This window comes from Phyllobates terribilis, unplaced genomic scaffold, assembly GCF_046119375.1.
Source record: "Phyllobates terribilis strain yellow unplaced genomic scaffold, ASM4611937v1 Scaffold_12__6_contigs__length_324123572, whole genome shotgun sequence".
NCBI lineage: Eukaryota > Metazoa > Chordata > Amphibia > Anura > Dendrobatidae > Phyllobates > Phyllobates terribilis.
Window position 1 is genome coordinate 159,243,473 of NW_027362772.1, and position 15,549 is coordinate 159,259,021.

The 15,549-nt window shown below is 43.4% G+C and overlaps 1 protein-coding gene across 1 annotated transcript in view; it reads left to right on the forward strand.

Moving 5' to 3' along the window:
- ALDH16A1 (aldehyde dehydrogenase 16 family member A1) overlaps positions 1-15,549 on the forward strand; it is an 86,805-nt gene that overhangs the window by 28,598 nt on the left and 42,658 nt on the right. The window contains exons 4-9 of the mRNA XM_073656454.1: positions 2,066-2,244; positions 2,438-2,515; positions 7,287-7,471; positions 7,616-7,768; positions 12,785-12,982; positions 14,504-14,602. Of these exons, the coding sequence (XP_073512555.1) occupies positions 2,066-2,244; positions 2,438-2,515; positions 7,287-7,471; positions 7,616-7,768; positions 12,785-12,982; positions 14,504-14,602 (892 nt within the window). The remainder of the gene's footprint in view (positions 1-2,065; positions 2,245-2,437; positions 2,516-7,286; positions 7,472-7,615; positions 7,769-12,784; positions 12,983-14,503; positions 14,603-15,549) is intronic.

Consider the following 15,549-nt stretch of genomic DNA (forward strand, 5'->3'; position numbering starts at 1 on the left):
CCGGAGGCAGTGAAGCAGTGCCTTATGAGGATAGAAGAACCCCTTTAATTAAAAACTTATTGCAAAATTAGACATCGAATCTTCTGGAAATTTCTAAATTTGCTAAATCCCACCAATAGATGGCAGCACCAGATGTCACTAAGAGCACTGTGGTAGGAACATGATCGGAATCCTATATCTTCCTTAGTTATACTTTCTAACATTCACTTACAGTGCAGCTCGAAAGTTTTTGAACCCTTTATAATTTTCTGTATTTCTGCATATATTTGACCTAAAACTACACAAAGTCCTATATCAAACAATCAAGTTTAAAATATAAGACTTTGTTTTTTGTTTTTTATTGAAGAAAATGATCCAGTATCACATGTCAGTGAGTGCCAAAAGTATGTGAACCTTTCGGATAAGCAGATAATTTGAAGGTGAAATTAGTCTGGTGTTTTCATCCAATGGGTTAACAATCAAGCGTGAGTAGGCAACCTGTTTTAGATAAAGTACACCAAAGTCTGATCTTCATAACACCTTTGTGGAATTTTTATCATAGCACAAACAAAGGAAATTTCTGAGGAACTCAGTAGAATTGTTGATGCTCATCATATTGGAAAACATTTCAAAACCATCTCTAAAGAGTTTGGACTCCACCAATCCACAGATTGTGTAAAAATGTAGGACATTCAAGACCATTATTACCTTTCTTCAGAAGTGGTCAACCAACAGAGATCACTCCAAGAACGAGGCGTATAAAAGTCTGTAAGATAACAAAGGAGCCAAAGGTAACCTCTAAGCAACTAAAGGCCTCTCTCAAATTAGTTAATGTTCATGCGTCCACCAACAGGAGGACACTAAACAACAACAGAGCACGTGGGTCATGCGGAAAGATGACCACTCCAAGCACACAAGATGTTCTGCAAAAGAAAGGTTGAAGAAGGAAAAACTGTAAAGTTTTGTTATAACTAAGTCCCAGTCCTGACCTTGGAACTAGTTTTGGACCGACCAAGTCCCAGTCCTGACCTTAGTCCTATACAAATGTTGTAGAAGGACCTGAAGCGAGCAGTTCATAGGGGAAACCTTCCAACACAACAGAGTTGAAACTGTTTTGTAGAGAGGAATGAGCTAAAATTCCGTCATCCGATGTGCAGGACTAATAACAATTATCAGAAATTTTTAGATGCCATTATTTCTGTTCAACGAGGTCACACCAGATACTGAAAGCAAAGGTTCACATACTTTTGCCACTAATAGCCATATGATACTGGATCATTTTCTTATTTTAAAAAAATGACAGACTAATATTTTTGACTCCTTTGTTTGATTTGTTTCTCCTTATCTACTTACAGGAATGGTGTGAATATCTGGTCAAATTTATGTAGAAATATGAAAAATTCTGTAGGGTTCACAAACTTTGAAGCACTGTATATAATATAAAGGAAAGTCTCAGGTGGAAATGGAATAATCAGAATTTGCCATTCAGTACTATAGAAAAGACGATGGCCACTAATTTGAGCACTATTTGACCTGTACTCCAACTTCTCCAAGAAATACAACCTATATTCACAGGAAGCCGAACGGTTAACCATTTAGGAAGATACCATGTCTTGAGGACATATTTTGAGGAATGCCAAATATGCTATTATCTTGCCATCTAGTGGTCCGAGCTTATATTGCAGTGGCTGTTTCTATTCTTGGCAGCCCCTGATCAGCTGATAAAATGTCTGCAGCTCACTGGAGCTTTCATAGGTCTGTTCTTTGAGTAGTGGCCATGAAAGTACCATCCAGATAGCTGATGGGTGGGGGATGCTTCTAGATGGACCCACACCGATCTGTTATTGACTAATTATCATGTAGAGGTCCCTGCTCTCTCAGTGTTTAGGAGTCCAGTGGGTGGTCTTATTCAGTGACTGACAGCCTTTTCTTTACGACCATGCATAGACATGACTGTTAGTCACTGACTAGGACCATGCATGTACTTAGCGCTTCCTACTCTAATCCTTACTAGGTGATCAGATTACAGGTCCAGCGTGACAGGTTCCCTTTAAGAAAATGTTTTTGTTTTTGCTTTGTCCTTCAGTATTGCCCGCACTATACAGAAACATCAACGTTTACTGAGCGTGCTGGAAAGCATGGACAACGGGAAGCCCATCCGGGAATCACGCGACTGCGACGTGCCCCTGGTGGTCCGCCATTTTTATCATCATGCCGGTTGGGCTCAACTCAGGGACACAGAGATGGCAAACTGGAAGCCTCTTGGTGGGTGCGATCTGTTATATTGTACCGCCGACCTGTCGCATGGCCCCCTCGGCTCCTCCGACCTTTTGCCTGGGCCCTCCCTCTGACCTTTTTGCCTGGGCCCTCCCCCTGACCTTTTTGCCTGGGCCCTCCCCCTGACCCTCCGATTTCGCATTTCTTTATTATTTACATCATTTTCTCTGGTGTTTTCTAGGTGTTGTTGCCGCCATTGTTCCCTGGAATTTTCCACTCATGTTACTTACTTGGAAAATCTGTCCTGCTCTGGCCATGGGTACGATAAGCATGTTATCTTGTGTTTGTGCACTTTAATGGTGCCAATTCTATTTAATCCTGTAGCTTCTTTGTCTTTGTGATTTGATTTAATGTGACAGGGGTTTTCCATCGATAAATAGGTTACATTTTCTGGTGGATTTCCAAGAAATTTTATCATAAGGTATTCATCAGGGCGCAGCATAAATCTGCCGTGTGTGCTACAACACCCAATTTGTGGCGCTTTTACCATTATACAGACGTCACTAATGGCTTCTAAACCGTAGAAATGGGAGAGCTGCTAGAAAATCACGCAAAGAAATAAATGGAATAATGTTGATACATACAGTGCCTTGTGAATGTATTTGGCCCCTTTAACTTTTCTACCTTTTGCCACATTTCTGGCTTCAAACATAAAGATATAAAATTCTAATTTTTTTGGGAAGAATCAACAACAAGTGGGACACAATCGTGAAGTGCAACGAAATTTATTGGAATATTTTAAACTTTTTTAACAAATTAAAAACTGAAAAGTGGGGCGTGCAATATTATTCGGCCCCCTTGAGTTAATACTTTCTAGTGCCACCTTTTGCTGCGGTTACAGCTGCAAGTCGCTTGGGGTATGTCTCTATCAGTTTTGCACATTGAGGGGCTAAAATTCTTCCCCATTTTTCCTTGCAAAACAGCTCGAGCTCAGTGAGGTTGGATGGAGGGCGTTTGTGAACAGCAGTTTTCAGCTCTTTCCACAGATTCTCGATTGGATTCAGGTCTGGACTTTGACTTGGCCATTCTAACACCTGGACACGTTTATTTTTGAACCATTCCATTGTAGATTTTGCTTTGTTTGGGATCATTGTCTTGTTGGAAGATAAATGTCCGTCCCAGTCTCAGGTCTTTTGCAGATTCCAACAGGTTTTCTTCCAGAATGGTCCTGTATTTGGCTCCGTCCATCTTCCCATCAATTTTAACCATCTTCCCTGTCCCTGCTGAAGAAAAGCAGGCCCAAACCATGATGCTGCCACCACCATGTTTGACAGTGGGGATGGTGTTTTGAGGGTGATGAGCTGTGTTGCTTTTACGCCAAGCATATTGTTTTGCATTGTGGCCAAAAAGTTCGATTTTGGTTTCATCTGACCAGAGCACCTTATTCCACATGTTTGGTGTGGCTTGTGACAAACTTCAAATGAGACTTTTATGGATATCTTTGAGAAATGGCGTTCTTCTTGCCACTCTTCCATAAAGGCCAGATTTGTGCAGTGTACGACTGATTGTTGACCTATGGAAAGACTCTCCCACCTCAACTGTGTAGATCTCTGCAGTTCATCCAGAGTGGTCATGGGCCTTTTGGCTGCATCTCTGATCAGTCTTCTCCTTGTTCGAGATGAAAGTTTAGAGGGACCGCCGGGTCTTGGTAGATTTGCAGTGGTCTGATACTTCTTCCATTTCAATATGATCACTTGCACAGTGCTCCTTGAGATGTTTAAAACTTGGGAAATCTTTTTGTATCCAAATCCGGCTTTAACATTCGCCACAACAGTATCTCGGACCTGCCTGGTGTGTTCCTTGGTCTTCATGATGCTCTCTCTGCACTTGAAACAGAACCCTGAGACTATCACAGAGCAGGTGCATTTATACGGAGACTTGATTACACACAGGTGGATTCTATTTATCATTACCAGTCATTTAGGAGAACATTGAATCATTCAGAGATCCTCACTGAACTTCTGGAGTAAGTTTGCTGCACTGAAAGTAAAGGGGCCGAATAATATTGCACGCCCCACTTTTCAGTTTTGAATTTGTTAAAGTTTAAAATATCCAATAAATTTTGTTCCACTTCACGATTGTGTCCCACTTGTTGTTGATTCTTCCCCAAAAATTAGAATTTTATATCTTTGTTTGAAGCCAGAAATGTGGCAAAACGTAGAAAAGTTCAAGGGGGCCAAATACTTTCACAATGCACTGTATGTATGTACATACACAGATAGATAGCTATCTATCTATCTATATCATATGAGAATAGTTGTGATGGATATTTTGAAAATATATAAAGTTATAGGGCAGCAAGGGTAATTTAAATGTAACCTTTAATTAGTTTAATTTAAGAATATACAACACTTATTAAAACCATAATAGGACCAATCAAGGTCAGTATAGAAGTATAACCGTGTACAAGACAATAGTGTATGGTAATACTCAGAGATATACAATAACACTGTAACAGGATTGAGAGTAGAGCTCCAAAAAAAGAGAGGGCAATGAGTCTTCTTGATGAGCTTCAAGAGGTAGTCACCAGAAATGGTATTCACTTCACAGTTGTGCCCTGTCAGACTACCTCTTGAAGCTCATCAAGAGAATGCCAAGAGTGTGCAAAGCAGTCATCAAAGCAAAAGGTGGCTACTTTGAAGAACCCAGAATATAAGACATATTTTTAGTTGTTTCACACTTTTTTGTTAAGTATATAATTCCACATGTGTTAATTCATAGTTTTGATGCCTTCAGTGTGAATGTACAATTTTCATAGTCATGAAAATACAGAAAAATCTTTAAATGAGAAGGTGTCAAAACTTTTGGTCTGTACTGTATATGTAGATTAAGAGTCCACCATCTTAGTACTTAACTGAGGAGTATAGCCATGTGGACAAACGGCGAGCCTCCAGTCTAGCACGCCCACAAAGGAGGCTCACGTGTCACTTCTGAAGACGGGCATCAAGGAAAGAAGCTTAGACACTATCATCCCCGCCTAAGTTGGAACGCATGTCTGAGACGCATACGTCATATCCGGTCCTGTGACTTCACACCAAGGCTAGATATCAATGTTAGACGCATGCTGAAACGCAAGCGTCACATCCGGAACTATTGGTGAGCCGGGCTGTTGGTCAGAGCGCTGACTTTCAGCATCATGCAAATCCGGGTTGGAACGCATGCCGAGACGCACACTTCATTTCCGGTCCTCCGGCTGCAATGTCAGTGTGAGACACATACCGGGAGGCAGTCCCCACTTCCCGGAGCGTCAGAAAGATGACACCATAAACGATGCCGCCAATGAGCCGGGCTGTCAATCAAAAAGCTCATCAATGAGCTGGCCAAATATCACTCAATGGCTATTATCCAATTGGTTACCACAAGCCGCATAACGCAACCCCTCAGAATCTTTATGAACGTATATAATACAATACATAGACGCCAACTGGGCAATTTGTCCATAAAGTAGTGTAGGTAAACAGCTAACCTCAGACAAAGATCATATTACACGATAGTGGAGTAAATCAATGTAAATCTACACTAGTAGCATAGATCAGCGACCAACCACATCATTGATAAGCTCATATGCAGAAAGTATGTCATTCTACTATACACTGGAATAATCCAAAGTGTCAAAAATTGAGAAATAGGATTACCATTGGCAGTGTAGGATAGAATAAAGGAATTGATTCATGGTGTCCTCGACACCTCCCACTATAAGTCAATGCGTGAAGATCTCCTGAGTGACCGACAGGGTTATGATATTTTGCCCTTCAATCCTACTGAGAAATATACTAAAGAATTGAAGGGGACCCTTGGATTGGGTCTGTGTATTGCAGTGGTAGCTGTGGACTGTCCTTGTCAGGGCGAGAGCCTTTGGGAACAGGGCAGAGCAGTATCCCCCTTTAGGGCTAAATTTGGGCAGAATCATATGCCTTCACGGACATGCTGCTGTTTCCTTATCCCTTTTGATGATGGCTCCTTCCACTGAGACAGTCCCAGGACTAACTACCACGGAGACTTCTACAACGGGTGAGGACGTTCTGCTTTACATTTAATTTTTGTCTTATTCACCATTGGGGTGATTTATTAGGAGTGTTTTATCTTATCTAACGGTAATAGCCCACACTCCGTGTACATTATTCTGTTTTTGACTGATATGCACATGGTTAGATGCAATGAACACTGGGGTTACTAAACACATTCCTTGTTTTGCTTTTTCCAAAAACAGATGCATATTGATGGTCTTTTCCATTGCCTATGGGCTTGAGATGGGTTCATATGAGCATTCATTTTTGGGGCGGGGAGTCAGCTCCATAGGACTCATTGCCCTCTCTTTTTTTGGAGCTCTACTCTCAATCCTGTTACAGTGTTATTGTATATCTGAGTATTACCATACACTATTGTCTTGTACACTGTTATACTTCTACATTGACCTTGATTGGTCCTATTATGGTTTTAATAAGTGTTGTATATTCTTAAATTAAACTAATTAAAGGTTACGTTTTAAATTACCCTTGCTGCCCTATAATAAACTGGTTTTGAGACACTTTGGGTTTTCTAACCTTTTTCCGCTTGTGAAAATATATAAAGGGAAATAATGCACCAAAAACAAGCCTACTAATTAATATAGTGGCCAAAAACACTTCATAAAGTGAAAAAACGTACACTCTGATGAATGCTTGGTGATTGTTTCCGTGTATGATAGATTTACAGCATAGTCACGTGTAGATCACTGACGGTCTGGACAGGGTGGAGAACAAAATGTACCAGGTCTACTTCCAAGTCAAAAACTCTGTCCCATTGACTCTGAGTAGCATTTTGGGAGTAAAAATGTATCCATGCACAATGGCTGGACACCTCTTGGGTGGGTACTACTGAGGCAGATCATTTCCCCGTCAGGCCATGTCTGTGTGCTGAAAGGATTCCGACACAGTCCCCGGGACTTAGTTATGTGGTTAGTTCTTCGAGCTGAACTATTATTGCTACTTTCAGAATAAGCCTAAGGCTCTGTTCACACACACATTCTTTCCTTCCTTCTGATACTCCAGGAAATACTGTAGTGTTGAAACCTGCCACGTACACACGGTTAACGGCGCTTCTTCTGGCGGAGATCTGTGCAGAGGCCGGTCTGCCTCCAGGTGTTTTCAATGTGGTTACTGGTGGTGGAGCTTTTGGGGAGAAACTGGCTGTTCATCCCGATGTGGATAAAGTCGCATTTACCGGCTCCACAGAGGTAATGACCAAGTCGGAACCGGTCATCAGATACTGCAATACTGTCCGCGGAGTAGTCATCAAGCATTATAGTAAATATATGCGGTGGCCGCCTAGTCGGCTTCTTCCTTAGTCATACTTCTTTATCGTGGTCCTCTGATGACAGGTTGGACGTATTCTGCGTAAAGCAACAGCCGGGACCGGCAAGAAGTTGTCCCTGGAGCTCGGTGGCAAATCTCCATTTATTGTGTTTGATACGGCCGACCTAGACAGTGCGGTGGAGGGAATTGTGGATGCCATTTGGTTTAACCAAGGCCAGGTAGGTTCAGATATCACAATGAAAGGTAAACCTGATTGGAATCCTCACCCAATCAATAATGATTTTTACCTGTCCTCCAGAAAGTCCCTGCACCAACTTTACTGCCATAGAAAAATGGACAGTGATGGAGCAGAGTAATTAATAAAGCGGTCCAGCTACATTTTTCTTTTTCCATCCCTACACCTCCCATCCAATTGTATATCACCTGCATTCAGCCTTCACTTGCTATAGCTTCCATCTTTTATTCCTAGATCTCCTCCTTCATTTTATTCCTCTATGCTCTATCAATCCCATGATACATCCTTTCAGCACTACATGAGCAGCTGGAGATTAATTCTCCTGTTTTCTCCTTTTATTAGCTAAAACCTTATAAATTTAGAACTGTGTGACAAGAGCTGTGCAGTCATCATCAGTAACTGTGATAGGAGATTCGTGGAGAACGTTAGTGGCAGTTTCTGGTGGCTGAAATGGTTACCATCCTTCCGAGAACATGCAGGCATGATCCCATTACATTACTTAGGAGAAGTAAAGCATGGATTTTCAGATCAAAACAAACTAGCTGAAATATATTGCAGAACTAATCTCAGGATGAATAATTAGAAAACATATAATTGGAGTTCTACTTTAAAGGGGGTTGTCCAGGGAAAACACGTTAACATCTATCCACAGACTAGGTGATAACATACTGATCGGTGAGGGTGTGGCTGCTGGAACCCGGTTTTATTGGCAGAACAGGGAATTTGGTACCGCAAGTCGGATGCCCTTTGGCTGCCAGAAAAATCTCAAAGGAATCAATGGAATGGCGGTCGAGCATGTGCGGTACAGAATTCCCCTTTCTGCCAATCCGTGCAGGTCCCTGTGGTCATATCCATATCGATCAACCAGTTATCACCTATCGTGTGGATAGATGATAACTAGTTTTCATCAGACAACCCTTTTAGGTTGGATAGAGAGACAGACCAAGTTTTTCGTCCCTTGTTGTTAATTGTGGTGGCCTTAGCAGAATCTGGAGTGGGGAGGACTTTGGGCCATCCAACCTGTTATCCTTAGCTGCTGTCACACATTTCTGGGACTGAGTGTTCACTAGGTTGGTGATTTGGACAGCGTATAACTATTCTACTGCCTAATTGTAGGATTGTTTTACTGTGCAATCAGCGACCGCTCAGCAGCTGCTGGGTATTTGGTGCCATCCTGTGAGCAGATTTTGGCTTTTCTTATAGACCGCCCTCTTCATTCCAATCACTGTTGATAAATCAGATTGCACTGGAGGAATCTCATTTCTGCACATCACATGGACGAGTCTTCTTGAGCCCATTCACACAGTCCTGGGGAGGACAGACGAGCTGATCTACAAGAATAGAGAGGCGTCCATCCATATACTCAAAGGGTTAGATGCATTTCATACGAATAGGACAGGAAATTCCTCAGTAATGATAAAATATCTGTGCAGCTGTCGCTTGGGTAATCGCTCCCTGGAAAGCTGAGTGGCAGCCAGTACAGCAGCCTGCAGAGTTGTCACCCACCCTTCCTGAGTAACAAATGTCACCAAAAGTCGTGGCCAAAAGTTTTGAGACTGATTACAAACTTTTGTTTGCTTCAGTTTTTATAGTTTCAATTTTCATTAACTCTAAATTGTTGCGAAGAGAGAGATCAGATGAATTGTAAAAAATTGCAAAGTCATCTCTTGCAATGAAAATGAAAGGGGTATTCCCATCTTCAAGATCCTAACCCAATATGTAGTAGGTATAATACTAATAATATTAGCAAATACCTCTGTTGCTTACCCCATGTACAGTGCATTGCAGTAGCTTAGGTGACCACTAACTGTCACTATATGAGTGGTTGTAACCATGGATACCTAAGCTACTGCAATGCCCTGCACATAGGGCAAATCAAAAGAACTATACTACATTTCTATGTGCAGGGCATTGCAGTAGCTTAGGTATCCATGGTTACAACCACTCATATAGTGACAGTTAGTGGTCACCTAAGCTACTGCAATGCACTGTACATGGGGTAAGTGACAGAAGCACTATACTACATTTCTAAATGGTGGTATCTAATATATATAATTGTCTTATCCCGTCTGTCTGTCCAGGAAATCCCGGGTCGCTGATTGGTCCGGCCGCGGCCAATCAGCGACGCGGGATTTCAGAACAAGATGGCGGCCGTTAGCGGCTCATCTGCCGCACGGAGGTCAGCGGCGATGCAGCAGGGAGATGACCGGCGTTCACCCTCAGGCGTTCACCCTCAGGCGTTCACCCTCAGGCGTTCACCCTCAGGCGTTCACCCTCAGGCGCTCACCCACGCACACCTCCACACCCACGCACACCTCCACACCCCCTCACCCCCACTCAGGCACACCTCCACACGCTCACCCGTTCACCCTGTGCTAGCCGGTCATCTCCCGGCTGCTCGCAGCAGAAGTACCCCGACCGGCGGCCTCGCTCCCTGGTCCTCCAAAATTCATTAGGGGCCCTGGGGGGATACATTGGGGGGGTTAATTTAAAGTAGTGCACAACCCATTTAAATACTGCTTCGCTGATTAGTCACGCACGGTCTGCCGCATACGTATTCTAGAATACCCGATGCGTTTAGAATCGGGCCACCATCTAGTTTACTAATATTTATTATTATTATTATACCTATCACATATTGGGATGGGAATACCCCTTTAAGTTAATCAGAAAAGCCCAGTTTCAACTGAATTTGTCCTGCTACAAAGTGCTCTGCTTACTTTATTTCAGTGACCTTCTCATTAGCTCAGGAGCAAGCTATAACTAGGACAAGGCAGCTGATATAATTCAATCAGCGTGACTGAGTGATAAGAAACAGACTTGTCGCTTTAAAAATGGCACTGGTGCTTGAAAATGTTGTGTTATCCATGATTAACTCTAAAGAAACAAGTACAGTCACCATTGCTTTTCATCAAAAGGACTTTACAGACAAGGACACTTCTGCTATTAAGATTGCCCTGAAATCAACCATTTATTGGATCATCAAGAGTAAATTCAATTGCTGTGATGAAGGCTTCAGGACACCCAAGAAAATCCAGCAAGTGCCAGAACCGTCTTGTAAAAAAACAAAAATCAGCTATGGGATCGGTTTGATACCAGTGCAGAGCTTGCCCTGGAATGGCAGCAGGCAGGTGTCACAATGAGGGGAAAACTTTTGGAGGCTGACCTTGTGTCAAGAAGGGCAGCAAAAAAGCCTCTTCTCTCCAAGAAAAACATTAAGAACAGACTGATATTTTGCAAGGATTGGACCTGGGCTAAAGTTATTTTCTCTGGTGAAGCCCCTTTCAGACTGTTTGGAACATCTGGAAGAACCATTGTCCGGAGAATAAAAGGTGAGCGCTACCATGAGTCCTGTGTCTGCCAACAGTAAAGCATCCTGAGATCATTCAGGAATGGGTTCTTCGGATCGCTCAAAATATTGCCTAAGAACATGGCTAGGAATAAAAAATGGGATCTGAAAATCCATCCAGTCAGGATTTGGCTTACTGTAGAATCTGATATCCAGCTGCCGTCGTGAAGGGCAGAAGTCTGGAGAAATAAGGGACAACACTGTAAATATTGAGTCAATACATAAACTTGATGTATTTGCCACTAAAAGTGTAAAAACTTATGAAATGCTGATAATTGTACTCCAGTAATCATAGACAAAAAAAACTAAAAATACTGAAGCAGCAAAACCAAAATTTGCATCAGTCTCAAAACTTTTGGCCACAACTGCACCTGCTTAGTGCATATGAAGTTTCCTTTAGTGCAGAGCTGGGCATAGTGCGGCCCGCGGGCAACAACCAACCCTTTGGCTGTTCCAGTCTGGCCTGTGGATCAAGACAGCGGGAGGGCTGAAAACAGCGGGCCGCACCATGCCCTCGCCCGCCATCCATCCACTGCCGCTGCCTGTCACCGCTATCCTCGCGATGCAGATAGCGTCTTCTGTGTAGAGTGTGTCAGCGAACCGAAATAGAGCGCTAGGGAAATGGGAGTGAGGTGAGTATGTGTTTTTTCTTTCATGTTTGAGACGTTTGCATGTACATAGGCGGTTATTTAGGGGTAATGCTGCTTATAGGAGACTGCGTGGGGGCACATGCTGCATATAGGAGACTGCGTGGGGGCACATGCTGCATATGGGAGGCTGCGTGGGGGCTCACGCTGCATACAGGGGACTGCGTGGGGGCTCACGCCGCGTACGGGGGGCTGCGTGGGGGCTCACGCCGTGTATAGGGGGCTGCGTGGGGGCTCACGCCGTGTATAGGGGCTCTGCAGCGGTTGAAGTCTATGAAGATTAGCTGCAACGATTTTGACGTGACCTCAGTGCTGCGGGCAGTAGCAGACAACAGAAGCAACCGTGGATTCTCAGCACTAGACCTGGGGAGGGGAAGTAAAGAACAGTTTGTGTTTTTTTTTTTGACTGCATGGAGGGGGACAACGGTTTTCTGCCACTGGAAACCCCCTTAAACTGAGGCCTTCCCTTGGCTGTCTCATTTCGGCTTGCCGTCAGGAGCCGTATGTTTTTTTTTATCTCTAAGGTCAGTGGCCCCAGCCTACATATCAGAGCGATTTAGTGCTAAGCATATGGAGGTTGTACAGTTTAAAGGCCGATGAATGAAATTGCTGGACCTAAATCACAGATTACTCTGGGGACAAACCAAAAGTGACGAGCTGTACTGATGATTTATGTGCAACCGGAGGAATGGTCTGTCTAGCCGCTCGTTCATCATTAGACCCGCCATGTAATTAACAGAGGAATAAACAGTGCGCTGGATGACGGAAAAAAGAGCTATATGGTAGGACTTTTCCAATCGGGACCGTCGGTGCGCTTTTTAGCCTCCTTGATTGACAGTTCGGACCAGCGTCATCGTCGTCCCGAAATGTGCAATGTCCGATGCTCCAGGCAGAGGAGGAGTTTGGATGGATTCAGCGATCCAACCAGCTTCAAAGCAGCGCTTACAAGCTCAATCGGTGTGAACTTTGCATAGGCTGATTTGCTTTGCTTCTTTTACTCCAGGTTTGCAGTGCGGGGTCCCGGCTTCTCATGCAGGAGTCCATTGCTGAAGATTTAATCCGTAGACTCAAGCAGAGGATGTCCCACCTGAGGGTCGGGGACAGTCTAGATAAATGCATCGACATGGGAGCCCTGGTGGACGAAAGTCAAAAGAAGACGATCAGTGACTTTGTGGAGGAGGCTCGATCAGAAGGGGCTGAGGTGAGCGGCAGCACTGAAAAGGGAGGACATGTTATCAATGGTAAAACTTCAAGGGGTTGTCCAATTATGGAAACTTTTTCTATATTATGGTATTATTCTCGCTCACCTCAAACTCTGCGCAAGTCTTATTCTGGTCTGTTTTTGTGGATTAGATTTGGACCATTCGGGTCTATCTGTAGACGGATCCAGATACTGTCATATGAATATGGCCTTACTGTCCCAAAAACTGAAGGTTAAAAAGCGAATCTTTACAGGTTTTTACTATGTAAGCTGAGAGCAGCATCATGTAGGGGCAGAGCACCTGATTCCAGTGATGTCACTTACTGGGCTGCTTTTTGCTGTTTCAGTACAGTCAGTGTTTTATCAGCAGGAGATGATCTCTACAAGACTAGGTGTGTCGTGCCATTTAGTCCTGCAGCTGTATAACCACGCCCCCACCACTGATTGGCAGCTTTTTGTCAGTGAGCGCAGGAAGCTGCCAATCAGTGGTGTGGGCGGGGTCATACAGGGCTTAGCATTTTGAGCTCTGCTAATCCACAGCAGAGAAAACAAGGTTTGTTTTAAATTGACAGCAAGCAGACCAGCAAGTGACACATCGCTGGAATCAGGGTCTCTGCCCCTACATTATGCTGCTCTCAGATTACAAAGAAAAAATGGGTGGCAGATTCCCTTTTAAATTTGATTTCGTAAGTTTTTTTTTTTTTGTACAGTTATATTAAAATTTGCCTATCACATATATAAATATATATTATATCGTAAATCAGTAGTATATGTGAATGTATAAAATTCTTTATTATACCTTTGCATAGACACTGTGTGAACAGGTCCTATTGTCTGGATGTCAATTTGAATCCCCAAAAAATAGAATTGAAATGGAATCCCCTTCCCCCAGGTGGAGTCATAAACTCCACATTGCTGTGTATCGCTCTGGCGGGGATTCGTCTGAATCTTAATTTTTTTGGAGGAATCAGACAAAACTCCTTGGATGCGCTGTGTAAATGCAGTGTGAACAGCTTCCAGCAGCTGGTAGTTCCACTTCTCTGCTTGACCACTTTCCAAAATATATTCAGAAACCCACTAACCTTCTAATGGAACTTTAATCTAGAAATGAATTATTAAAGCGGTTGTCCAGACTTGGGATTGGGGTTAAACTTTATGTGACTGCAGACTTCTGAATCCTAACCTTGACAGCACGCACAATGCGCATGGTCAAGATTTGCCTGGAGCGGGCTAGGGCTTTTTTGCAAGAATTTGATTTGCAGACGTGCTGTCACATTCCGACTAGACGTGCACGAACTCGCTCAATATAAGTGAATTGAGTGAGGTCAGACACGTCTAGTGGTAATGTGGCCGGAAGTGTGCAGGTCTAACAGTTGCGGTAACAAGCCCCTGGAAAATCCGGACAGCCCGCAATGTGCATGTGAGGATTCGCAAGTCCGGAAAACCCTTTTAAGACCTCTAGTCGCCCTCTCTGTTACACTGATGTCTGAATGAAGTCGATCTACTGTCTTACCCTTTTAGATTTTCCAAGCTCCAGGACCTCTCCCTAAGAAAGGACTATATTACCTGCCGACCCTGATCACCGGTGCGGACACCACCTCTCGCTGTGTCCGAGAAGAGGTAAGAAAGTAACTACTAACAACTTCTTGTAAACTATCTCACATATATGTTGATATATTATTACCACATACAGTGCTGGCCAAAAGTATTGGCACCCCTGCAATTCTGTCAGATAATACTCAGTTTCTTCCTGAAAATGATTGCAATCACAAATTCTTTGGTATTATTCTCTTCATTTAATTTGCTTGCAAGGAAAAAACACAAAAGAGAATGAAGCAAAAATCAAATCATTGATCATTTCACACAAAACTCCAAAAAAGGGCCGGACAAAAGTATTGGCACCCTCAGCCTAATACTTGGTTGCACAACCTTTAGACAAAATAACTGCGAACAACCGCTTCCGGTAACCATCAATGAGTTTCTTACAATGCTCTGCTGGAATTGTAGACCATTCTTCTTTGGCAAACTGCTCCAGGTCCCTGATATTTGAAGGGTCCCTTCTCCAAACTGCGATTTTGAGATCTCTCCACAGGTGTTCTATGGGGTTCAGGTCTGGACTCATTGCTGGCCGCCTTAGAAGTCTCCAATGCTTTCTCTCAAACCATTTTATAGTGCTTTTGGAAGTGTGTTTTGGGTCATTGTCCTGCTGGAATACCCATGACCTCTGAGGGAGACCCAGCTTTCTCACACTGGGCCCTACATTATGCTGCAAAATTTATTGGTAGTCTTCAGACTTCATAATGCCATGCACACGGTCAAGCAGTCCAGTGCCAGAGGCAGCAAAGCAACCCCAAAACATCAGGGAACCTCCGCCATGTTTGACTGTAGGGACCATGTTCTTTTCTTTGAATGCCTCTTTTTTTTCCTGTACACTCTATGTTGATGCTTTTTCCCAAAAAGCTCTACTTTTGTCTCATCTGACCAGAGACCATTCTTCCAAAACGTTTTGGGCTTTCTCAGGTAAGTTTTGGCAAACTCCAGCCTGCCTTTTTTATGTCTCTGGGTAA